The sequence below is a fragment of the Leopardus geoffroyi genome, chromosome A2 (genome assembly GCF_018350155.1).
Source record: "Leopardus geoffroyi isolate Oge1 chromosome A2, O.geoffroyi_Oge1_pat1.0, whole genome shotgun sequence".
In the NCBI taxonomy this organism is placed as follows: domain Eukaryota; kingdom Metazoa; phylum Chordata; class Mammalia; order Carnivora; family Felidae; genus Leopardus; species Leopardus geoffroyi.
The window spans coordinates 56,317,949-56,344,279 of record NC_059331.1 but is presented as its reverse complement, the minus strand read 5'-3'; the positions used below and the strand labels follow the sequence as shown (position 1 = coordinate 56,344,279).

Here is a 26,331-nt window from a genome sequence, read left to right as displayed (position 1 = left end):
CATTTTCTGCTACTTGGAAGCCAGCCAGAAGGGTCTGGGCTGCCTAACTCCCCCGGCTGACATTTTGCAGGAAGCCAGAGGAGGGGGAACCTGTTTGGTGATGTGGAAACCCGGATCGATACAGGTTGATGTGTAAAACTTGCCGTTAATCACCCGTGGGCTCCTGTCCCCATGACACGCTCATGGATTTATACCCAGTAAGGGTCAAGACTTCCTGGTTTTTCCCCGAGTGACCAGTTTTGGTCAAAATAGGCACATCCAGGGGTGCCTGGGTGGTTCAACTGGTTAAACACCCAACTCTTGATTTCAGCCCGGGTCATGATCTCTCAGTTCGTGAGTTCGAGCCCCGTGTCGGGCTCTGCACTCACAGTGCAGAGCCTGCCTGGGATTCTCTTTCCCTCTTTCTCTGCCCCTTCCCTGCTCTCTCTCTCTCTCTCTCTCTCTCAAAAATAGCATAAACATTCAAAATAGGCACATCTGGCAAAGAGGCCAAAAGCTCAAGTTCCTGAAGACTGTTCCAGCCCTGGTGTCCCAGCAGACTGAGAACCAGTGTCCCTCCAGGGCGACTCCATCTAACTTCGCCTACCTGACCCACAGCCGCCTCCTTCCTGATGTCCAACTCGGGTCCCTATTCTGTGCGAGCCATAGAGTCCAAGACTCTGACCTTGACCTTGAACCCAAGGTCCTCAGGTGTGTGACACAGGCATAGAAACAGACAACCATCCTGCCCGGTGACCCTGGGGACAAGGCCCAATGGGGAGGCTTCCTGGAGGAGGAGGCCCAAAGCTGAGGTGGGGGGTGGAGTCTGCACTGAGCAGGCACATGGCAGCAGGAGAGCCCCAAGGTGGGTGCAAAGAGTCTCCAGAATGGCAGGCCCTGGTCCCCAGGGGGCAGCTGCTGAGAGCAGTGGGGCACCCCTAGACCCCCACACCTGTCACCCCTCACTTCTGTTGCTCTCTGCCCAAGGTCACCCACCAGAGCCCCTCCCCAACCAGGTCGCCTAAGACCACACCCCGTCACTCTCCACCTCCTTGCCCTGCTTAATTTTTCTGTCTAGTGCCCGCCTCTTCTGGACGTTCCAATCCACACTGACCTACTTCTCTCTCCAGTGCCTGTACCCCCACTAGAATGTAAGTTCCCCAGGACAGGGGAGACCCAGGCAACAGTGTAGAGCCTGGTACCCAGTCGGAACCCCACCCCCACCCCGCCTCCAGCCGCCACAAACATGGGCTGAGTGCATACTGAGGAATAAAGAACGGAAAATTCATCTGCAGCCCGCAGGGGCATAACCGCAAAGCCCCTGGCAGGACCTGAGGGAAGCCAGTGGCTGCGGCCGTGTGAGCCGTGCCATCTAGGCATGGTTTGGGCCACCCTGCAGCCGGAGCCCCTCCCGCGCAAGGGCGGGGGCACTGCTCAGTGTTCGAGAAAAGCTGGAAATCTCAGGCTTCGCGTGAAATCTCCTGATCTGTAAACGTTGGCAACTAATGCAGGTTTTAAAAATACAGATCTATCATCTGGGCGTAGTCCGTGGAGCCAGATTTGCCAACTCAGAGGAAAAGAACACAGGAAAGGTTTTCAGAGCAGAAGGGATGTCCTCTGCTTTGCACATGGAAAGATCTGCCTGCCCAGATACAGTGGATGCTGTGGTGGCCACCAAGGTCCCACCTTGGCAGAGGGCTCGCATCCCACACCTGCCCGTGGGGCTGCTGGCTGGGGCCTCTCGCCTACGTCCCTTTCTGCAAGCCGCTTTTGACCAAGGTTAGGACTCGCTTCCCCAGGGGCAACCACATCCAACGTCTGGTCCATGCAGAGGGACAAAGGGTCAGTTTCCTTGCCTCAATTAGAGGCATCTCTGCAGGGTCATCCCAGCTCTGGAGCTGTCACTGGCATTGGTTGAGGAAGCCCTCTGCTGGGATTATGTCATGGCCCAACATTGCCCCGGCCCTCCCTGCCCTCTGTAAACTCTCCACTGTGGCAACATGGGACCGTGCTCCTGTCCCCTGGGCTCCTGGGGCAAGGGGGAGAGGCCAGGGACAAGGGGCCCCACCAGAGCTGAGAGCCAAAGCCTTATCCCCAAGGTCTGCGGTGAATCTCCCGCAGGGTGAATCGTTAACGCCAGGGCCTCTGTGCTCACACTGAATGCCTTCCCCCTCCACAGTCTTCCGAAGCACAGCCATTGCCCCTAGTTTACAGATGAGGAAACTGAGGCACAGAGGAGTTAAGTGTGCCAAGGTCACACAGCTGGCCTTGGACTGCAGGCAGTCTGGCTCCAGGGTGGACCCGCCCAGGTGGTCCTTCCGTGAACAGGTAGGAGCAGGTCTCCCTGAGCGCCTACAGGGCACCGGGCCCTCCTGACACTCAGTAACCCACTGGGTCCTCCTTCCAGCCCTACGGGGTGGGCTCATTTACCGCCACTGAGCAGCAGGCAGGAGGGGAGGCTGGGGCACCCCAAAGACGTCTTTAAAGCCAGAAGGGGATGAGAAGCAGATAAACAGTGGGGAGGGGGACGATGCTCTGCACGGGTGCGGGGACACAGCCCTGCGACAGGAGCACAGCCTGGGCCGCCTTTCTGGAGAACCACCTCACCCTGCTGGGGGTGCTGCCCCTGCTACGTGTCTACTCCTGTGAAGGAAATGCTCACACAGACCCCTGAGGGGACACTCAGCAGGGTGGCGCTTCGTGAGCATAACCTGTTGTGGACGCGGCCCAGTGTCCGACCCCACGGGAGGGGCTGCTGGATCATGGCAGACACCCCACTCCCCGCCCCGGGGGATTCTGGTCAGGGAGAAGCAACCAGCGGGGTGCACGTCAGCCTCACCACGAACCTTGAAAACACAGAGCTGAGGGGACACGAGAAGGGTAAGATGTTCAGGGCGGGCTTCCGGCAGCAGGGGCCCCGTCAACTGAGGGGGGCTCTCAGGGGAAGCCAGGCAGGGTGGGGGCTCCAGGAGGGGCCACGGGGCCCAGACAGTAAACTCACCAGAGACGTCTTGCCTGGAGGTGAGGCATGGGCCACTGGGGCCAGGTGGGGTGAGCCTATCTGGGTGAGGCTCCCCTCACCATTTCTTCCAAGAAGACCCCCCCCCACCGGCTGCAGCCCCTGGGAGTGAGGGTGTTAAGGGGGTCTGCCCACAACTAACCAGACCCACGTACAGAAATCGTTATGGGTGCTGACGGCAGACACAGAGGGGCAGGGGCCTAGAAGAGCAGACGGCCACCACGCCAGGGGCCAGGGGGAGGGGACGGTCCCACGAGGAGCAGGGGCAGGGCGGGGGGAGAAACGAATGGATGAAGGCAGAGAGCGGCCTTGGCTGGACGGCGATGATAAATGCATCACGCCTGCCGAGTGTGATTAACTCTCCCTCCTCATGGGAGGTCAGCCGCGGAGCCGGGAGGGCTGTGGCCGCAGTCACTGTGCCGCGTGCACGGTGGGGACGCCCGCACACTGCAGATGGGGTCACTGCGTCGCAGACACTCTCAACCACCAAATAGCACCCCTGAGTCTGGAGCAGCCAGAGCCCCGTCGGAAGCCGAGTTAATAACCGGAGTGGTAGAGGGATGTTCGTCACCATCAGCCCTGAGCGTAGGGCCAGGCGGGGACCTGCAAGAGGCCACCAGGCCTGGGCTGCCCTTGGCAGCTGCTCCAGGTGCAGAGGAAGGAGCTCCGTGAATGAGGACACAAGGCCAGGCGTCCCTGCAGGTGCAGGGCCCCTCAGCTGGGCTACCAGGGGCTCCCGCAGGGCCAGGGCTGTGCAGAAGCAGCAGGAGAGGGAGAGAATGCCCACTGTGTGCAATCGGTCACTGAGTATTTCCTGAGGGCCTACTGTGTGCTGCTGGGGCTTCAAGAATGAGCAAACAGGGACGCCTGCATGGCTCAGTCAGTTAATCAGCCGACTTGGGCTCAGGTCATGATCTCGTGGTCTGTGGGTTCGGGCCCCACATCGGGCTCTATACTGACAGCTCAGAGCCTGGAGCCTGCTTCGGATTCTGTGTCTCTCTCTCGCCCTCCCCCTCTCCAGCTTGTGCTCTCTCTGTGTCTCTTAAAAATAAATAAACATTAAAAATTTAAAAAAAAAGAATGAGCAAACGGAAAATCCTGCCCCTATGAAACCAGCATCCTTCGGAGTAATAAGCAAACACCTCCAGAATATGGGGTGCAGGGCTCTGTGCCCAGAGGGAGAGCAGGGCAAGGGGGAAGGATCTGAGGGGAGAGCCAGAGGCTCAGACAAGGTGCTCAGGGAAGGCGGACCCCCAGAAGGAAGTGGGGGAGGGAGCCACGCACCTCCCCAGGGAAGAGCCAGGAAATGGAGGGGTCGTGTGGCTCCCCTCCAACCATTCCTATCTCCACCAGCCTCCTGCCCGCTCCTCTGCCTCAGTTTCCTCATCTGTAAAACACAGACAACACTTACCTCAGCAGCTACGCAACAGCTCAGTTCCTATATCTAAAAGTCTCTAGGGGTGCCTCGTTGGCCCAGTCGGTTGACCACCTGACTTCAGCTCAGGTCACAATCTTGCAGTTTGTGAGTTCGAGCCCCGCATCGGGCTCTGTGCTGATGGCTCAGAGCCTGGAGCCTGCTTTGAACTCTGTGTCTCCCTCTCTCTCTGCCCCTCCCCCACTCATGCTCTGTCTCTCTCTCAAAATAAATAAACATTGAAAAAAAATTGTTTTTCAGTCTCCAGCACATCCCCATAGAACCCAGAAATTCCACTCCTGGGCAAACACCCAAAAGAGGTGAAAGTATGATGTCAATGTCCACAGCAGTATCATTCACAATAACCAAAAGGTGGAAGCAGCCCAAGCATCCATCAACGAACAAATGGACCAAGTGTGGTCTCTCCATACGATGGAATATTACTCAGCCTTAAAGAGGAAGGAAGTCCTGACACAGGCCACAGCATGGATGAACCTTGGACATTGATGAACCAGGATCATCAACCTGGTCCATGGATGAACCAGGACATTACACCTGGTGAAGTCAGCCAGTCACAGAAAGATAACTACGGTACGATCCCACTTACACGAGGTCCCTAGAGGGGTCCGATTCCTAGAGATGGAAAAGTAGGGTGGTGGGTGCCAGGGAAGGAGGAGTGGGAGCTAGAGTTCCAGTTTTGCAAGATGGAGAGAGTTCTGGAGTCGGCTGGTGAGTACTGTGTGTGTGTGTGTGTGTGTGTGTGTATGTGCACAACACTGTGTGTTTAATGCCACTGAGCCGGACACCTAAAAATGGCTACAAATGAGAAGTTTTATGTCATCTGTATTTACCATAGCTTTTAAAAATAGGGGCTCCTTAAAAAATAAAATAAAATAAAATAAAATAAAATAAAATAAAATAAAATAAAATAAAAAATAGGGGTCCTGGGTGGCTCAGTCAGTTAAGCATCTGACTCTTGACTGTGGCTCAGGTCACGATCTCGCAGTTTGTAAGACTGAGCCCCACGTTGGTCTCTGCGCTGACAGTGTGGAGCCTGCTTGGGATTCTCTCTCTCTCTCTCTCTCTCTCTCTCTCTCTCTCTCTCCTTCTTCTGCCCCTTCCCAGCTCATTCTTGCTCTCTCAAAATAAATAAATAAACATGTAAAAATTTAAAAAATATTTAAAATAAACCACACTCCTCTGGACAAGAAAAGTACCTGGCACATAATAAGTGCTCAACTAATGCCTGGTCCCTGCCAGCGCCCCACCCCTGCCTCCCCCCTCAGGACAGAGAAACAGGAGCACAGGGCTTGGCACACACAAGCTGGTGACTCTGGCCAAGTTCTCGGCCTGCCTGAGTTCGGGTGTGGATGAAGAGGTGCTTCTAGCCCTTCTCTGAATTCAGTCCTCGTCCCTCAGCCTGTCGACCCAGGGGGCCGGCGTGTAGAAGCCAGCACAACTCAGCTTTGCGCAGGATCACTGAGATCAAAAGATTTGCTGGAGTGGATATAAATAGCCCCAAAGCTCTGGCTTTGCTGCTGAGCCGGGCACTGGTCGGGCAGACCAGGGGGCCCCCAGAAAGCCCGGCAGCAAACTCGTCTTCCCGGAGCGGCCACTGCACGGACTCCGGCTGCTGAGGCCGCATCCTCCTGTGTTCTCAGGGTTCAGGCTCCCCACGACCTATCACAATTCCTCTTTTAAAACTCAAATTGGCTTTTAAATCAAAGTAGTCTCTTCCCCTGCCCGTGGAAAACACCTGCTTTCCTATGTAAGGACACCTGGGGCACAGGGAAGGGGTGGGGCTGGGAGCAGACAGTAAAAATGTACCCCCTTTCAGGCTCGCTTTTACCCCAACTCTTATAATGATTCTAATTAGTCTCAGAATCTTCTGGCACATAAGGCACCTCCAGAACAAGCGGCAGAGGCATTTTCCGATGGCTGCGCAGCAAACCTCCCCACCCCCACCCGGTCCACCTCCTCCCTCCCTCCCTCCCCCTCCCTCACACCAGCGGGCATCCCCCTGAGGGCTGACTCCAGCGTCGCAGGCTGCAGGCTGGCACTTAGGAGCCCGGGCGAGTGCTGGTTAAGTGAATGAATAAATGAATAAATCAATGACTAATTCAACACACGTGGGAAGAAAAGAAGGCAGTGCGAGAAGGACAGTCCCAGACATGTGGCTGCCCACACATCTCGCAGCCTCTGCCTCTCCCTGGGTCTCCCTCTGTCCCTCTGTCTCTATTTCTAAACCCCGCCACAACCCATCAGGATCTGTCAGCCTGTCTGCCTCTCTCCCAGCAGGCAGCTGTGTTGCCCCTTCTCCTTCCAGAAGGTCTGTCCATCTGCCCACCTCCCCACTTTCCGAAAGGCCAGCCTCTTGCCCCTCTTCTTGGCCTGAGCAGCGGCCACCCAGCTAACCCATCGAGTCTTACCCTGAGAGAACCCTGCCGGCCCCAGCGCTTCCCGTGGGTGCCACCATCCACCAGCGTCAGGGTCCATGGGCCTCAGCCAATCCTCTGCCTCTGTGACTCATACTGTATGAAGTAACTGGCCTTCATTCACTCAATAAGATTAAATTTAGCAACTACCCTAACACTAGGGTCCCTGGGGGACCCACCTCCATTCCGAATGACTCAAACTCTGAAGCCTCAGGCTCCCAAGCATCTTCAAATCACGGCTGTAAAACCACCCTCATTGTAACCTTAGGACTGATGAAGAGAGGCCAAAACCAAAGACACTAACACGGGCTTCCACACATGGTTTTAGTCTCTCATGTAAGAGCCTCGAGGTGGGCAGTCCAGGGTGTGTGCTGTGGTTCCCCCAAGTCATCAGGGCCCCAGGCTCCCTGCAACTCACTGCATCCCTGTGGGGCGGCCCTTGTCCTCACAACCCATAATGGCTGCCTGTGCATCAGCCATCACATTCTTATTTTAGCCAACAGGAAGGAGCAAGGGGCCAAAGACCCACCCCTTCCTTTTAAAGACACTTCCTGGAAGCTGCACACCACACTTATGCTTTCCTCTTTTTGGCCAGAACAGAGTCACACGGCCATCTCTAAGTACCAGTGAGGCTAAGAAATGCAGTCTGTATTTCTGATTGGCCTCGTGGCCATATTAAAAAACAAAAAACAAAACACATGCACACACCCAACAGAAGTTTCAATGTTGAAGAACACAAGGGAAAGCAGACCCTGGAGGTAGCTGTCTGGCTCATACACACCATCCTCATGCGGTACAAAGATCACCCCTTTTATCATCTCCAAGACCCCTTGTACCGTCTCTCCCACAATTTCCCAAACAATAATGGCTGTGGGCTGTCACAGCCAGTGCTGGACTTCCTGGAACGACAGCGCCGTTCCCTATCATTGTGCCCCCTTTCCGGAGGAGGAAACTCACCCCAGCTGCTCAGGACAGAGCCAGCCTCCAAACCCAGACTTGCAAACACCCACCACCTCAGCGATTTTCATTCATCAAACTGCACTTGGCAAACGGGGCAGGCGAAGTGACAGTGTTCCATCCCGACCCCACGGCCCTTGACCTCCCCCTGTGCGATCGAGACCACATCTAGGCCACTGCCTGAGACAGCGTCTCAACCGTGGAAAATACCTGAGGACCCAGCATGGGTCTCACTACAGCAGCACTGGCCTTTTTCAGACAGAAAGCCAAGCTCAGCCTGCAGCGTGAGAGGCACAGACCCCGGCCGGGGACTTTTCCACTGAACCCGGGAGGCCAGGCTGGCCACCAGCTCATACGTGGGGAAGGAAGTGGTTTGTTTCAATCAAATTAAAGCAAAGGAGAACCATTCGGGGAGAAAAATCGTGAGCTTCAGCTTCAGCTGTCACCTTGAGAAGAAAAAGAAAGTCAACCCTCCCACCTAGAGGGACACAGGTAAAACCCAGGATGTGGGGTCCCTGAAGGGCAGTGTGGAAGGGTGTGCTGAGACTATCTGGGGCTCCCTGTCCCTCCTAACACTCTCCCTCACCTCCCCAGCCCAGCAGACTTTCCAGCAGGCTCTCCTCACAGCCGCCTGCACAGGGGAGAGGCCACCTGCTTCCCTACCAGGCCGTGAGGCCACCTCCCTGTGCCCCCAGACCTGTCCCCCTCCCTGGCACACGTCTGCATGCACAAGGTCCCGTAACCACTTACTGGGTTGGACCTCAAGTTCCAGTTCAGTAGAGAGATTAAAGACACTACCTTGTACAATAAAAACAGTCCTTGCAAAGAAGAGGGGCTGACATTCTGACATGATAAAAGCTGCCATTCCCATCCCTCTGGTCTCCTCCAGCTGAGGCGGACAGGGCTTTTGGCATCTGGTGAAGGGGAATCTGGGAAGACACGATGAATCAGCTCCCGCCATCTCACCCCCATGCCGCCCTGAGCTCCCGGGGGCCGGAGTCTGCATGTTTCTTAAACAAGAGGGCCGTACCCAACAGACGTTCCTGCTGAACCACTGTCCTCCAGATCTGTCCGTGTCCTCTCCTCCTGGGCCCCTGCTTTCAGGTTTCTGGGTAGACGAAAGAGACCACGCTTGTGGAGTCCCGTCCACGAGGGAGAAGGCTTTGCATGCCACATCCAGACCATGGCTGGCAGGACCACCCCTCTCCCCCGGAGGCCACAGAAACACAGAGGAGGCCAGCTCCCATCACTGCCACTGCCCCACCACAGGCAGAGCCCGAGAGCTTGGCCAGCGGTGGGCCTCGGGGCCACCAGACACAGAGCAGAAGGGAAGAGCACTGGTTTGGGAGTCACAGTTCATGGTGGGCCCTGCCCTTACTAGCTGTGCAACCCCAAGCAAGATGCTTCACTTCTCTGAGCCTCAGGGTCCTCATCTGTAAAGTGGGGCCATGCAGATAAAAAGGGGATCAGCCAGCACATAGCAGGTGCTCAAGAAAGGCTTATTTCAACCAATCTCATGGTGGAGGCCAGGAAAGTAGCTGCCTGGAGGAGGAAACCAGTAGAAAGTCAGACACTAGACATTTTAATGAGAGTCTGAACACACGTCCGCACAATAAACGTAAGCCCACTGATAACACGCACATCGCCAGTCCACCAAAATGACATTGAAGGATGAAATTAAATAACCAAGGGAAATAGAAGCTCCAACATTTTTGTCCTGTACCTCAAACGATGGTGGTTTTTGCCCCCAAGGATGTGCCCACTCCATTTTGGAGACCCTGGACATGTCCACATAACAATCGAGGATTTATCTAAAATATCCGATTTTAGGAGCACCTTGGTGGCTCAGTGGGTTAAGCATCCAACTTCAGCTCAGGTCATGATCTCCCAGTTCGTGAGTTCGAGCCCCGCATCAGGCTTTGTGCTGACAGCTCAGAGCCCGGAGCCTGCTTCCGATTCTGTGTCTCCCTCTCTGTCTTCCGCTCCCTTGCTGGCGCTGTGTCTCTGTCTCTCTCAAGAAATGAACAAACATCAAAAATATGTCTATACAAAAAAGAGAGCACTGATTCCGACGTATATGAAATTATGAAGAGTTCTGAGATGGGAGCCTGTCCTTAAAGGACACGTGGGGTTTCTGGAGGCAGCCATGGAGGTGTGGGAAGGGCATTCCGGGCAGAGGGAGCAGCGTGGGCAAAGGCACCAAGGTGTGACAACAGCACAGGTGGCCGTGGGTGGCAGGTAAGCCGCCTGGCCACCCCACCTGGGCAGGTTTCAGAGCAAGAGAGATCCCCATGCCCGTGGCTAGGACAAACAGGATCGGGGGAGGGTACACGGCCCCTGCCTGCTCACTGAGTGGCGGCTCAGGCCTCAGTGCACTCTGGGGCATCCTCTCCCAGGAGCTAGTCCAGGACGTGTGTGACTGCCCTGCCCAGAGAGTCCCCTGAGGTCCCCAGCAAGACGGGAGCAAGTCTGTGGGAACCCCCGCCTGCCCCCGCAGGACGGCAGCCTCTCCAGGCAGGAGTGGTGCTCACACAAGGCACCAGTGGGGGCGGGGGGGCAGGAGTTGGGGGAGATGGTGGGAGGAGAACGGCACGCTCTTAATTGCTGCAGTTATCCAAAACGCATTAGCGGCGATGATTTCCTCCAGACCCCCTTTCTCCTCCCTGGATGTTTTGGCTGCTTCGCCATATGGCGGGAGTTAAAAATACAGCTCGGAAGGAGGGGGGCCGCAGGAAAGCTACTAGGGAAACTTCTGACAGCCTTAGGTTGGGGAAGCGACAACACGGCATATGAGCACACCTGACACGGCAGATTAATAGGGCCGGCTGCGGACCCCTGCTCCTCCTCCCATTGAGACCAGCAGGAGGGGGTAGAAGTGACCGTCCAAGGCTCCCAAGGTCGAGTCACACAAAGCCTTGCGGCTCCCACCAGACTTTCTGGAACACCGGCTCTGGGAGCCCCGGGCCACCACGCGAGAAGCCCGACCCCCTGAGACCGCCGTGTTGGAGAAGCCACAGGCACACCCTCCGGTCCGCAGTTCCCGCTGAGCCCGGCCTTCCAGACATGTCCACAAGTTCCCAGATACGAACGTGAGGTCGTGCTGCACCCTCCAGACCAGCTCACCTGCTACGTGAATTCCACTGAGTGACTTCCATCGACAAAGAGAGCAGAGGAAGCGACCGATGAAGCCCGGCCCACCCCCCCGACCTGCAGAATCTCAGGAGCGTAATTTGTTACACAGCCACCGATGACCAGAGCTTTTGCAGCCACTGGGAGAGTGAGTCATTCATTCATTCATTCACTCATTCAACACATTCATCAAAACCCACCCTGAGGCAGGGCCCCTTACAGGAACACCAGAGACAAATCATTCTCCTCCTCCCCAAAGGAGCTTCTGGGCCGGATCATCAGCGCCCACCCAGTTTGTCTGGGTCCATCCCATGTACCCGTCTCCCTGATTGGCAGCTTTCTCCCTGGGGGCCTGTCACTTCTGGCCCTTATGACCAACGCACTCTTGTCCAGTTTCCGCCCCTGCCTTCATTCTCTCTGGGCAAGGAGATGTTCTGCCTCTCAAACAGGTTTTAGTATGCTTGGAAAAGCCATCTGCGTACTAAAACAACAAGGGTATTTAAATGTCGCACTAGAAAATACCTTTTTACCAAAAAACAAAGTAGTAAGGGAGGGACGGGGAGAAAAGAAGAGATAAGACATACTGAGAATGAGTAACAAAGTTGCAGACATAAATCCGAACTTATTAAGGATTACTTGAAATATATGAAACACTCCGATCAAAAGGGAGAGACCAGAAGAATGGATTAAAAACACATAATCCAACTATGTGCTAAGAGAGCCACTTTAGATTCAAAAACACTATAGTGCTGAATATAAAAGATGGAAAAAGGAGGGTGCCTGGGTGGCTCAGTCAGATAAGTATCTGACTCTTGGTTTCGGCTCAGGTCATGATTTCGCGGTTCATGGATTCGAGCCTGGGCATCAGGCTCTCTTTATGGATGGCGTGGAGCCTGATCGGGATTTCTCTCTCCCTCTATCGCTGCCCCTCCCTGGCTTGCTCTCTTTCCCTCTCTCAAAAAATAAATACACATTTTTCAAGCAGATGGAAAAACGGATATCATACAAATAGCCAAAGAGAGCAGATATCAAACACAGACTTTAAGACAAAATCTGTTATTACAGACAAAGAAGGACATTTTATAAGGACCAAAGGATCAATCCATCAGGAAGATACAACATTTACAAACATACATGCGCCAAGCAACAAAGCCCCAAAACACATAAAACAAAAACTGACAGAAATAAAGCGAGAAATAGACAGCTCCCCATGGACAGTTGGAGACATCAATGCCCCGCTTTCAGTAATCGGTAGAACAACCAGGCAGAAGGTCAGCAAGGAAACAGCGGACTTGAACACTGGAAACCAACCAGACCTAGCAGACAGACACAGAACACCTCCCAACAGCAGGTGCGTACTTCTCTCAAGTGTACTTGGAACATTCTCCAGGGCAGATCCTATCTTAGCCCTCAATATGAGTCTCAATCCGTTTAACAAGGTGGTCATCGTACAAAGTGTATTCTCTAAGCACAACGGGCTGAAACTTAAAGAGCCCCCTAACGAGGTCTAGATGATAGCTCTCAGGGGAATGTGCTTGGCTCATCCTTGCTCAAACCACAACCTTCCCGGCCACCCTCGCCTCTCTGTGCCTCAGTTTCCCCACCTGTACGACAGTGGTACCTCCCAGAGCTGTAGTAAGTGTGTGCAATAAACAAGTCAGCTGGCACTACTATTACTCGTTGTCGACGGAGGGTGGCAATGACAATCCCTCATATTCCATCTTGGGGTGAGGAGACATTCATTCATACAACGGGTTACAGCTTTCAGAATGCCTTCGCTTTTCCTGTTTCATCTTGTCCTCACTGCAGTCCTGCAGAATCACCCGCTAAATGGGAAAAAGTTGGTAGTGGTGAGGCCCCAGTATGGTGGCACGTGCCAAGTCCTTCGTCCAGGGCCTGGCTCACAGTGGGCGCCAGGAAGGGGGCAGGTTGGCCTATGGGTGGGCATGGCGTGGGGGCTGATCAGCTACCCGGACACCCCTTGTGGGTGTGGAGTATCTTATGTACCTCAAAGTTTAGAGGTGCTGAACTGGGTAACAGTAAAGCCTCAAAGAAGTCTAGACAGAGATGTGAGCCTATAATGGGCTGGGGAGGGTGGGGGCAGGCAGAGCATTCCAGATGCCTCTGCTTTTTGTGGGGAGGCCTCCATTCTGTTGAAATAACGTAAGTTTCCCCTTTCACTGCGGGTTACAGGGATGGCCACGGCCTCCCTTACAAAGGCTTGGGTTCGTGATCGGCTACATTAAATGTGCAGAAGTCAGACAGACAATAAATAGAGAGATGAACGCCAAAACCCACTCACTGGATCCTAAATCCCGTGACTTTTCTCGAACATCAAATTTCTTCTCCGCCTAGGTAAGAGGGAACAGCAGTGACAAAAGCTGGCAAGGATGAGGGGCAATATGCTTCACCCGTAATACAGATTTAATCCTCACAGCCCCTCTCGGAGGGAGGTGATATTTTATAACCCTGTTTTACAAGTGAAAACACTGAGACCCAGAGAGGCTGAGTAACCAGCCAGAGGCAGTACAGTCAGATCATGGTGGAGGGGGTGGCCTGGCCCCACAGTGCCTGTCCTGCATATGAGCATGTACTATGTGTGTGCCCCGACCAGGAGCTATCTACACCAGCCACCCTGGGGGAGCTGAGTGTCCCTGCATGGGCTGCTTCTCCAGAGGGGTGAGTGAGAGGGGCGGGCTGGAGGCAGGGTCCAGGGACGTCAGCCGGCCCCCACTCACTCCCCTGTCCAAGAGCACTGCAGGCAACAAAGACCTACATGCACTCTGCCATCTGGAGGCTTTTCTCCTGCTTAAGCAATGCTCTCTCCTTCCCATCTGGACAGGTAGTTGCTGGGTGAGGGGAAAGGATGGGACCATGTTCCCTTTATCCACAACCCACGTGCCTCTGCTTAGCTCCACCAGCACCCCGGGCCAAGCTCCCAGCACCCCATGCCCCCATTCCTGTAGCGTCTCCTGAAGCCTCCTACTCACTGGCCCCTGCCTCCGCCGGGGACAGGGGTCCCATCCACACCTGAGTCCAGTCCTGGTCCTCCTCTGGGAGGCACCCCCCAGGGACGCCTGTCTCCCAAAGTCCCTCTGGGCCTCTCCAGCCCTGCTCGCCCTGCCCACTGCTCTGCGTCCCCTACCCCTTCTCTCCCTTGCTGTCCCCTTGCTCACTCTGTTCCAGATACACCTGTCTCCTCATTGTATCTTGGCCATGCCAGGCACCCTTGGGTTCCCAGGCAACCCCAAAAGGGAAATCCAGTCGTCCCCCTGGATCCACTCTCCCCTGTTGGAGAAAACGAAGCCGAGGCTCAGAGAGGTTCATTTCACAGGCCCGGGGACAGGAAGAAGAGCTTGGTGCCCTGGCCAGGACCCTATCAGAGTCTTACCCCCAAGTTGACCACATGGACCACCGGCCCATTCACGTTCAGTTTCAGGCTGTCCAGAGACCCCTGCAACCTGTCCGCGAATAATCCACACTCATGCACTCGAGGATGTCCCTGCGAGGCTCCCTAGCAGCTGCCCCCTCCCCCGTACCTCTGGACATGGGCTGAGGACTTTCCGTGTGAGCACTGAGACCATCCGGGCAGGCAGTGGGGTCTCACGCAGCACCGCATCTAAGCCTGCGACATCAGACACTTCACAGGCAGGTTGCAAATGACCTGCCGCGAGGCTCCTCCGGATCTGCCAATCCAGGACACCTTCCTCGGAAGCCCGCTTCCCTGTGGTTGAGGTGAGGGGGGCCAGGCCCAGGTGCCTTGATTCCCCAGAAGGCCTGACACTCTTCATGCAAGGGCGGCCTCAGAGCAAGCAGGCCGTTCAAATCAACAAGGGGAGGGAGCAGAGCCAGAAGAGGGGCACATATGTCCACCCTCCCGTACGACCAAGCGTCCCAGTGTGTCCTGATGAATGAACACATGGAGAGAGGCCCGAGGCTGCTTCACGAACAGCTCTCCAGCAGGCTAGCAAATGCCCGCATGTTCCGAGTGGGGAAGTGAAGCCAACTCAAGGCGGAATGCCCGGCACGGGCTGGGTGGCGCCTGACAGCTTAGAGAGACCCTTCCCCCGCACATGTGCACCTGCTGTCCACGACCACCCCGCCAGCGGCAGGCCTCCATCAAAATTTTGCCAAAAAGGTATTTGGGCTCCCGGCAGCGAAATAAATTCTCCAAGGGGACCACAACAACGAGAGGCCGATTCTGACGCCCAGAGGGAAAAGCCATAGCCGTCCCCTGGGCGGGTGACCGTGCTGGAGTTAATTCTGGGTGGTCTGGGTGAGCCGGCCACACAGATCTGGAAACGGCTCCACACGTTTCACAAAACACTCAGAGCAGTGAACGGCTTCGAAGGTGCACAGTGTGGCTCAGTGAGCTGCGTGAGCTCTGGCGGCAGACAGACCTGCGTGGGAACCCGGCCTCTGCCACTGGGTGATGGCGCACAACCTGCTTCAGAACTCCCTGAGCCTCAGTTTTCATATCTGCAAAACGGGATGTCAACAGCTCACGGCTGTCACAGGCTTGGTGCGTCAATGGAGACACAGAGGAACGGGCTCAGTTATTACCGCGGTTTGACTACAATCAGAGCATTCTAAGGTTAGGCGCAAAATAACCCAGGATTTCTGTCCTGCTGCTCTGTGAATCTCGCCTCCCCCCAGAAGGAAAGGCAAGCATTTCACACGCAGGGCTCAGACACGGCACACACAGCTTGGCAGGGGGGAGCCGGTCTTGTTCACCAGCCCACCCCCACTACCCGGCTGAAATCTAGGCCCTAAGCAGGTGCCCCGGGGCTGGTCTCTGCCTGTCTGGACCTCACCTGGCCTAGCTGTTCCCACTCACAGGCCTGGCGTGGCCATATAGCACCTCCCACCCTCCAAACCTGCCAGGTGCCTCTCGCCTCCCCTTTTACATGTGCTGTGTCCCTGGCTTGATATCTTCCTTCTCCTCCTCCTCTTTCTAGCTCAAATGTCACCTCCTCCAGGAAGCCTCTGTTGATGCCCGAGGGCGGCCATCTGCTTCCTGCTCTAGGGCGCCACACCACTAGACCCCACTTCCTACCCAGCCCAATATCTCCGCAACCTTCTTTACAGGCTTATGTCCCTGTTCAAGGGTGTCCAAGTAGAGGCAGTGGGGGTGCTGCCCGGATCAAGGACAAGAATCGGGCTCAGGTGCCCGAGTGTTCGACAGTTCGTGAATGAAAGGACATGCAGGCTGCAAAGCACGTGTGCACTGTTCAGCCTGTTCCTGGTATACAACAGGCGCTCCATAAATGTTCGTTCTCCATCAGCATGGTTCCGAATACCCTCAAGAATGGACAGGCATGTAATACGGCGAAGAGTACAACAAACTACGATTGCGGAAGCTGAGAGGGTGTTCTGCCTTGTACGGTTCTTTCCATTTCTCTGCATATTTGAAAATTTTCGTAATAAAACGTTAGGGAAAACAACCCTCAAGAGCATTCTCAGTATGCTAGCTGTTCTTGCCCCTGGAGCTACCAGCTATCAGCTGACTCTGATCTTACCGAACAGAAGCAGCCCTCCCCCATTTTACATGGGAGAGGAGGGAGATACTCAGCCTCAGGAGGCCAAGGGCAACGCTTTGCCTTACTTGGAAAGCCCGCGCTGCTGGGAGGCGGCTGAGGCAGGACGGGGTTCCTGCACACCGGCTACCGGGGCAGGGCTTAACTGCTCAGGTGTTGGTCACTGGGCGGCCTAGAGGGTCCTGAGAGCAAGGCCAGGGCAGCTGGGGTTGGGGACGCATTTGAAAAACTCAAGGCTGCAGCTCCTCACCTTTTAAAACAGAAGCACTGGGCGTTTACAATAACTGGTCTGGCATATCCTCCTGGAAATATAAACCCTGCGGAGGCTCAGGATTCAGACTCCAAAGGCCACTCACTGATATTGCCACTCAGCAAAGCCTGGTTCACAGCCGGGCCCGTGTCAGCCACGGCCTGGCCTGGGTCTGCACCGGGTGGGGAGTGGCAAGGTCGAGGCCCAGGTTACTTCCAGGCCACGAGTGCGACCCCGGCCTGCGTCTCGGCCTCATCTGCCGCTTCTGTTCTGCTTCAATTAGGTCAGTGCACTTTCCCCACCCCAGTTCTTGCTGAACACCCAGCTTGTCTGCGTTTGTTTGTTTGTCTGTTTTTTCTGCTGCTCTGTGGCAATTATTCAGATGACACTTACCCTGACAAGCTCAGAATGGTGCCCTTCCCAAGTTAGGCAAAGCATCGCTCTTTCTTACACAAACATCGAGCAAAGAATAAAAACCACGATCAGCTGTCAAAACACTGTCACAGACAAAACAGCTGACTAGTAGCCACCCAGCTGACAAAAAATGCTGATGCCCCCAAGTTCCCGATGCTCACACCCACCCCCCCCCCACCCCCCCACCCCCTCCACGGCACAGCCCCGAGATCTCTACAGGCTCCGGGAGGCCTGAACCCAGAGAGCCGAGGGGGAAACAGACATGGGAACAAGAACACGCACGGTACTGCTCCCTGTTTTTTCCCAAGCCTAGCCAGATAAAGAAGCTTTTCACGATTTATTTTCCAGGTTGTAAAATAATAATTTGCTTAGCTTGTCAGACAGCTGGGGGAGAACTTCAGAGAAACACTCTTCCTCATCTTTCTGCGGATTTTACCGTCTGCTGGAAAAATCAGAGCGGCTCACCCCGCGCCCTCGGAGCTGAATGCATTTTGCCCAACCAGGACAAGCTTCTCTGAGCATGTTCTAGCTCGTTCTGGCCGGGGGACATCCTCCCCGGCACTGGGTACTCGGCTTTATCTTGGCCGGGAGAACAAGAACATTCTTTCATGAAGCCGTGAACACAGTATCTCCCTCTGCCACCTTCTCCGCCGCCCTCTCAGATCAGGAAAACCCTCGAGGCCTCTCAGCCCGTACGCAGTTCCCACTCTCTGCTGAGAGGGGGGAAAGGAGACAGGGACAGAAGGTTCTCGGGGCTTCAGACCCTGAAGCTCAGGTCTGGTACTTCCAGCTACCCTGAAGAACAGAACAGCATGCTTTCAGAGGCGTCTTGCCAGGACCCTCCCGAGTACAGCTTCTTGCGTCAGTGACTTCTTGCCTGCCACCCCCTCTCTCCGCTGGCCACCCTTAAGCTTCCCTCTGAACTGCTACACCACCATCACCACAAATGTCACCACAGACCCGGGGAGAGCGCTTGTTTGGTAAGTCAACAGAGACTGAATGCCACTGGAAGCCTCCCCCAGAGTGAGTCACCAACTCAGAGCTTCAGCAAAACGTCCTCTTGGAGTGATGTGACAGCTCTTGAGGGCCGGAGGGGACGGGAAAGCGAGGGAGGCCGCTTCACAGGGCCCTCTCTCCAACCTCTGCAGGCTGGTGTTTACTTCTGCCGGGAGACTCTGGAAGATCGGAGGCTGGGAGAGGTCACCACGCTCAACCCTTGCCCCACTCACTGCCACCTCGGGTGATGCTGAGGGCCCGGACTCGGTGATGGGATCCCACACGGCAGGACAAAAGCCACGTATGCTGGGCTTCCTCTGGCACTGGAGGCTGGGAGTCACGCAGGATCCCGGCAGGGGGAGGGTCGCCCGATCATTCTGCAGCAGGGAGGGCTGTTGGGGGGCGGGTGAGAGCAGGGGGCTAGAGCCAGGCCACCTGAACCCCAATCCCAGCTCCGTTACTAGGGGGTGGGAGAACCTGAGTAAGTCACATGACCTCTGAGCTTCAGTCTCCACATCCATAAAATGGGAGCAGCAGCCGTTCCTGCCTCATGTAGCGCTGTGCCCATGCAGCGCACTGACACATGCACACGCCCGCAGCAGTGCGGGGCACATGGGAGGCCTTCAGTGCATGTAGCCATAATGCACTCATCCCTGCTGACCAGAGATCTGGCTCCGTGTCAGTGGGGCCAGCTCAAGTTCAAGCTGACTTTGGAAAGGAAAACACAGCGGTTCTAATCAATCCTGCCTGCCTTCATCCACTCAACAGGCATCTATTGAGCATCTATTATGTACCCCAATCTCTAGTGGGAGGGAACAGTTCTAGAAACATCATTAGAATGTAGCCCGCTAAACACTGGACATGAATTCTGATGTCAGAAAAAAGTCAACTAAATAATCCAACGGAAACAAAGGTACCCTCTTTTTTTCCTGTTATCTTCCTGTTGTCCCCAAACCTGAGAAACTCACGATGGTATCTTCCAGCAGAGGACTTCCGAGGAAGGGTTTCAAGTTTGGGGTTTGAGAGTATCTACCATGCTCGGGGGAGGTGGTACGAGATCACTGTTGTCCCAGGATGAGCCTTTTCAGTGGTCTCTCCCCTGCATCTATCTGTTCTCCCTTCTGGATATGCAGGTGCAGCCTGTCCACGTGGTGGCAGGGGCCAAAGGGCTCCTGACTCCAGCCAGAGCAGCTGGCGGCTGCTGAAGACATGGGTAGCCAGGCGTGCCTTAGCCTGACACGCTCTGTGCACCCTTGCCTACAAGGACCCCTGTCTGCAGGCAGGAGGGCCTGGGAGCCGGCACAGGCAGTGCCCACTGGTGGGTGCACCAGCACTGGGAGAAGGTGGAGCCAAGTGCCCCAGCAGGAAGCCATCCCGACGCTGTGGTCTTGCACTGCCCGTCGCCTCGGGAAGCTCACGCGCAGGTGTTCCCTGCTCCATCCCAGGTGGCCAACCCCAAGTTGCCCCCGAGTTCTGGACAGCCGTTCTAGCTCCACACCCCCTGCACCGGGCCCCAGGGGGTCTCAGGCAGGTTGTCAGGAAGTTCACTCACCTCCTGCCAGGGCACCGTGGGCCCCAAAGGACCGAGAAACCGATGGACAAAGGAAGAACCTGAAACGCGTTAGGCACCTACTGTATACCAGTTTCCTCCATGCCCATTATCCTCCCTTAACCCTCAGAGAAAGTATGGGAGGCAGCTGTGATCGTCCCTGCTTTGTGTGCATTAAAAACAAAAAACAAAAAACCCTGAGGCTAAATGAGGAGGCATGACTTGTCCCATGGTCACTGGCTGAGAGCCGGCCATCGGTCCCAAGTCTGCACGTGTCCCCTTCTCCTCTTCCTCTGTTCTCTGCCCTTGCCTTTGTGTCTCCAAGCACATCACTAACAGTTCTGCACACAGTAGACACTTCATATAAGTTGGCTGCTCTCAAGGGGGTTGGTTAAACCATGCTCCTCAGGCATAGATCATTTTGCTACATAGATGGACAGTGGGTGGGCACGTGAAAACCAGGTGTGGAAAAGCAGCCCTCAGCTCACTCCCCCTACACGGTCCAGTGACCCAGAATCCCAAGGGTGTGAGAAGGCACGTATGATACCACAGCCCCCCAAGAGTCTCCTATGAAGGGAGGGAGGCGGCCTCCCAAAAGGCTGGGACATGCAGTGGATGCTAGAAATGGGCCGGCGCGCTCCATCTCGAGGGACCCCACTGTTCTGTTAATATGCTGGTGCCACACAGTCTCATTTGTCACGGTGCGTTCTGGGGGCCAGCAGCATCCACAGCTTCTGGGAGCTTGTGTGCCTGCCCTGGGCCTACTGGTCAGAATCTGGATTTTAGCAGGATCCCCAGGCGCTTGGTGTGCACATTCAAGTTGACTTAGAACTTGACTGGTTGTAGTTCCTCTGAAAGGGGATGCCATCACAGACTCTGGCTGTATCTCAGTGGAGGGAAGCCAGTGTGACAGAGCTGGGGACTTGTGAAATAAACCCTGCACCCACATCCCCAGCTCCCCCCTCCAAGGCCACCACCCAGATGCAACGCTGGGGATTCCCCACAGCAAGCAGGACTCACTGTCTCCATCCTCCCTCTTGGTCACCAGAGGTGACTTTGAAGAGAAGAAAGCAATGCATTCCCCAGGACGGTGCTGGGAGGCATTTGCCAACAGCGTGTGTCACTGTTGCCTGTGAAAGTGGACCGTGCGTCCCTGCCCTTGTGTGTCGCCTCCCTGAACTGCTGAGGACCTCACCTGGGCCATCCCCAGCTTTTCTTTCAGGCCCTGCATGAGGGCGCGGGGCTCGGTCTCCTGCAATAGCACCAAGTAACCCACAGCCACTGTGGGAGGGACTGAGTGACACCTGAGTGACACCAGAGAGCCAGGGGTGGGGTGCACGGAGGGAGCAGGGTCTCTGCTTTCTCTCGCTGACACCAGCTAGGAGCTATCCACACGCCTCGCGAAACCTTCCCAGGATAAAGAGAAAGCAGGAGTTTGCTAGTGGGCCTGCCACCACAGAGCCATGAGGCTGACCCACGCCCTGACCTCATCCTCACAACCCTCCTTCTTCAGAGCCCATGAGAGCCCAGAAGCACTGCCCAGAACCCGTGCAGGAAGCAGGGTGACAGGCAGGGGTCCTCTGTCCCACCACCACAGCCTGGCACAGCTCCTCCGGGTGGGGGAGATACCAGGTCTGAGATGGCTGTACCTGGACTCTGGGAATCAGGAGCCCCTCCCCCCCACACCCCCAGCAGGATTTGGGAGTCAGGGTCAACTCCTCCCCCATCATCCCTGCCTACCCCCAGCCTCCCAGGAAACCTTTCCTGAAGCTGCTGACCACCATCCTCCTTTCTCCCTCCGTTCCCCCCCCCCCCCCAACACAGTGTTTTTCTCCTCTGCCCCGGGTCCAAACCATGGAGTGTGGCCAGGTGGTCCCAAAGACAGAAGGACAGAGAGGGCAGACAGGCTCACAGCACCCCGGAATCCAACCCTGGAGTCACCTGAAGCCCCCGTGCCCCCTGTCTCTCCCCAGAAAGGCACCCGGACTTCTGCGGAGAGGAGCCCCGCACCCGACTTGGGCAACCCTGGAAAGCGAACGGGCTGCTGCACGCAAGCTGCGAGCTCACCCAGGACGCCTGGGGCCAGCGCGGCCGGGCAATCCCGCCCCCATCCTGTCCCCCGCTTAATCCTTGGTCCGAAATAGCCAGGGGTAATCCCAGGGTGAGGCGGGCGGGGTATAACCCCCGGGCCACGAAGGAGGAGACGGAGGCGTCCAGAGGGAAGAGGCTCGCTCATCTCCGGCTAGAGGGAGTATACGGTCCCTCCCAGAGGGACAGTGACCCGCGAGTGACCCAGGCCCGCTCGAGGGCGGGATCTGCGCCTCCCGCACCCCCTTCCCACTGGGTCTCGGGCTCTCCGGGTCAGGAGTTCTGGCCCCACTACCCAGAGCCCCAGTTGTGCGCGCGGACAGCAAGCACGCCGTAGCGAGGCCGATCCCGCCACCGAGCCTCGGGGATCGCTGGAGCCCGAGTCCGGAGCCGTCCGTCCTCGGAGAACGGGCCGGTGGAAGCGCCAGGCAGCGCCCCAGAACCTCTTTCCCAGGGAACCCGGTCCCCGCCCGAGCTCCAGCCCCGGGTCGGGGGTCCCCCGGCGCGCCCTCTGGACGGGCTTCTCCCCGCCTCCGCCCAACTCCCCGCCCAGCCCCGAGGGGAGCGGGCCCCCCTCCCCAAGAAGTTCGCGCAGCCTCGACACGCCCGCCGCCCCCGGTGCCTGCTTACTTGTCGCGGCGGCAGCCGAGCTCCGGGATGACGCCGAGCGGCTGCGGGCCGGCGCCGGGGCTGGGGTCCGGGCGGCGGGCGCACGCGGCCAGGTGTCGCCGGTGCCGCTCCAGCAGGCCGGCGTTCTCGCGGCTCAGCCGCGCCACTTGGCGCTCCAGCTCCTCGATGCGCCGCCGCCGGCGCGCCAGCAGCTCCTGCTGCGCCGCGACGATCCGGGTCAGCTCCTGTAGGTACTCGGCCGCCTTGCCGGGGGGCTCGGCGGCGCTGGCCATGGCCCCCGCCCGGCGGCCGGCAGCGCCTCAGGCCAGCGGGCGGCGGGGCGGCGGCGGCGGCGGCGGCGGCGGCGGCGGGGCGGCCATGGCTGCGCGGCGGGGACGGCGGCTCGGCGCGGCGCGGCGCGGGGCTCGGCCCGGGGGGCGCGGCGGCGCGGGGCTGGCGCGGCCCCGCCTCGGCTCCCGCCTCCGCCGGCGCCCGCCTCCGGCGCTTCCGCGCCTCGCGCTCCCCGCGCCGCCGCGCTCCGCCGCCGCCCGCTGCCCCACGGACGCGCCGGGGCGGGCAGGGCGCGGAGCTGCGGCCGCCGCGGGCAAGCGAGGAGTTTTGCAAAGTGCCGGCTGCGACGCGAGGGGGAGAGGGAGCTGGAGCGGCCGGCGCGGGAGGAGGCGGGAGGGAGGGAGGGAGGGCGCCGCCTGCCGGGCCCCGCGCCCCGCGCCCCGCGCCCCGCGCCCCGCGCCCCGCGCCCCGCGCCCCGCGCCCCGCGCGAACCACTACCGCCTCATCACCGGCCCCCTCCCAGCCGCTCTGATGTATACATTTAATTTAAAAAGAAATTCGGCAAAATATATCTTCATATTGCCATCAGCAAACGATTTTTGGGGTGAGTAGAAAAATAGTTAATAAATTCAGAAGAACTTTGAATTTTTAAAAACATCGGTCTCCTAAGCGCCGGGTTTGTTTGGTTGCAGACCTCTACAAGTTTCCTAGACCGTCCATTCTGCGTTCTAAGGGGTTGGTGGCCCTGATGCCTCCAAGATGTCAACGTGGACGAGCCACCAAGATTCAGGCATGGTCATTCCAATGGCACCTCCAGTTCTGGGAGCCCATGGGACTGTAGGGCAAACACCCACCCAGACACTGGTTGGCATCGAGACCTTGGGCAACTTGTTTTGCCTCCCAGCTGCTGTTTCCTCAGCACTGTTTTCTAGTTCTTTACTTTTTGTAATCTTTATTACTTTCATACTCCAGATTTCTTTGGAGCTAAACCTATTTTCCGATCTTTTTGGCTTGAGGAGTTAGGTTCTTTCCATTGTTGTTTTGCAGCAAATGCCTTTAAGGCTATACATTTACCTCTGGGTGAAGCTTTAGCTACATCTCATAAGTCTCTAAAACTCTGTTATAATGTACATTTGATGATATTTTTTTCTTTGTTAAGGGTCGCACTGCACTGGCTTTGCTGACTCTTGATATTCCATACCCATGTTTGTTGATATCTCTGTACCTCCAGGAGAGGATGGTCCCTGCATGCAGTTCCAAGGTCCTAAGCCCTCCGTGGGTATCCCCTGGACACTGCCTATGGAGAGGAAGAGAAGAGAAGGGCCCCATTTATTTGGGTCCTCAAATTCAAGAACTATTACATCAGGATAAGGTTATACCCACACCATGGTGAATGAAAACTCTCAACACTTAACTTTAAACTTGGCTCTTGTTACTAGACCAGTAATAGTCCTCTAGAAATTAATACTCTTTTTAAAAAGTCCTGCACTTGCAGTGGTCTAGAAATTAATATTATTTTTCTAAATCCTGTAATTATCCTCTGAAGAACACAATTATGACACTCTACTTGTGTGTGTACGTGTAAAAAGTGTTCGTCGCTTCAGTCTATACATTTACAATATACCAACGTCTTTGCAATCCTATTTTAATATTTCTACATTTTAGAAATATGCCAAGAGCCTCCCAAAAAGGGAGGTGCCCCCAGCCTCTCCTGACTTTCTGGGGGGGATACCTGACCCCAGAGTCAGGCGTGGGGCCTCTGCCAGTATTGGGGAGGGAAGGAAATTCAATTCTAAATCCTGGCGCATGGCAGTGAGGAAGGCAGTGAGGAGATGGAGTGGTGGACCCCTCTCCCAGCCCCAACCCAGAGGCTCCTCCTAGCGGTTCCAGGAGGAGGCTGACCTCTCCTCTCCATTTCCACACTGACTCCCTGCTCTCCGAAACCTGCCGCCTCTCCACTCCACAGTGCCAGGCCCTCGTGGGTGCTGGAGACCCTGGGCAGACGAGGCTCCACCCGTGCCTCCCAGGCGCTGCCAGGCCAGGCTATCCTGCAACCATGGGGGCCTCAGGGGACCTGCACCTATACCCCGGGACTAGGCAGGACCCTTTCCTTCTGGACCTGCCACTCCCAGCCCCCCGAACCAAACAGAGATGTCCACGGAGCATAAAGAGAACACCCATGGGTGGCAGGAATGATGGCGAGTTTTGCGATGCATTTCTCTGCTCCTCCCAGCTGCTATCACTGAGCTCCTCGGCCTTAGGCAATGGGAGAGGTGAAGGGAGTGAGCCATCGCTGACTTGCCATCTGCCTTCGGTCTTACTCATTTTCCTTGACCTCCATTCTTGGCACTCTGGGGCATTCCATTCAGTGCCAAATCCCTGACACGGGTGGTTACAAGAGAGTCTGTCACGAGCAATGAGGCCATGTACACCAGCCCTCCCAGTTCACACGCAGGTTCACACCCACAACAAAGGCTGCCCCCTCCCCAAAGGCCTCTTCCTCAGAGCGCATCACCTGGTCGCTCAGTTTGCAAATGTCACTGAGCAATGACTCGGGCCAGGCTCTCGGGACCCTGTGCATGACAGACAAGCCCTGCTCTCCTGGAGCGCCCCTATGAAGACAGACCCTGAACGAGTAGGGTGGGCGGGCGTGTGCTCTGGGCAGTCAGGCAGGGCCCGCTCCCGTGTCACCGTCTTAATGGTCTTAATTTTTGGACAAGAGGCCGAGCATTTTAATTTTGCACTGAGCCCTCTGAATCATGAGGCCAGTCCTGGAGGAGTGCAGTGGCGTGCTGGGTGAGCATGGGACAATCAGAAGAAAGCACTGTCTGTGGCATTTGCTGATCTTTGTCGTGTAAATTGTCCTACCACGGCCAATTCCACCAGACTGCAGTGAACGTGGAGCTAGGGGGAGGCATGCATGGGCAGTGCAGACGAGGTACAAGGCATTGCAGAAGCTGTAACAAGTGTTTGGCCTGTTTGAGATTCAGCAGAAACCTAATAGTAATAATAAGGTGCCAGCAGAAGAGTTTCGCCTTTGGGTCAAAGGACTGAGAGCTGAGAGCAAAGATTCCCACCACAGAAGTCTCCATGGACACTTCCACCCTGCTCCAAGCTAGAGAGTGTCCCGCACCCCCACATTCCTTAAATGGCTGGGGGGACTGAAATGCTTACGTACAAGGTCATGTAGGCTCGGCCTTGGAAGAGGGTCCAGCAAGGCCTGCCTTACGATAAGGTCTGTTGTCACATGCTAGGGTATCCCTGGCTTGGATCCCCACTACTAGACCCCAGTGTTGTGAGAAAACTGACCTCTCTTCTGGGCAAGACACTTAGCTGTCCAGGTGTCTCTTATGATCTTCCCAGGTAAGAACACTGACTTTGTCTGTACACCATGACTTTTACCTGGTTATGATTTGTGGGGTTTACATGCTGTTCCATAATTCTAGTTAAGGTCTCCCTGCTTTGTATACAGATCGATTCTAAACCCTGAAAAGCCAATAATTGGCTTTTCCAATATTGTGATTATATAAATACAGGGCCAAATAGTTTACAATGAACTGCACAGAAAAAGACGTAGCTATGCATTTAAAAGAAAATACAGGTAACAAAAATTTGAAGGAGGAAACAGGAATAAGCCTATTATGATTATTTATTCATTTTCACT

The 26,331-nt window shown here is 56.1% G+C and overlaps 1 protein-coding gene and 1 long non-coding RNA gene across 6 annotated transcripts in view; one reads left to right on the top strand and one right to left on the bottom strand.

Annotated features, from left to right (window-relative positions):
* The window catches only part of IQSEC1 (IQ motif and Sec7 domain ArfGEF 1), a 470,459-nt gene extending 447,755 nt beyond the window's left edge, over window positions 1–22,704 (bottom strand). For 2 of the 5 annotated variants that reach the window (XM_045493967.1, XM_045493966.1), the window contains exon 1: window positions 22,398–22,701. In XM_045493967.1, coding sequence (XP_045349923.1) covers window positions 22,398–22,669 — 272 coding nt within the window. In that variant the 5' untranslated portion in view covers window positions 22,670–22,701. Of the gene's footprint in view, window positions 1–22,397 lie in introns of all 5 variants that reach the window. The other 3 variants (XM_045493961.1, XM_045493960.1, XM_045493970.1) reach the window with 3 other exon arrangements.
* LOC123606047 lies at window positions 17,352–19,708 on the top strand. The gene is made up of 2 exons (XR_006716065.1): window positions 17,352–18,114; window positions 18,283–19,708. It is a non-coding gene; the product is annotated as an uncharacterized LOC123606047 (long non-coding RNA).
* Window positions 22,705–26,331: the final 3,627 nt, after the last annotated feature.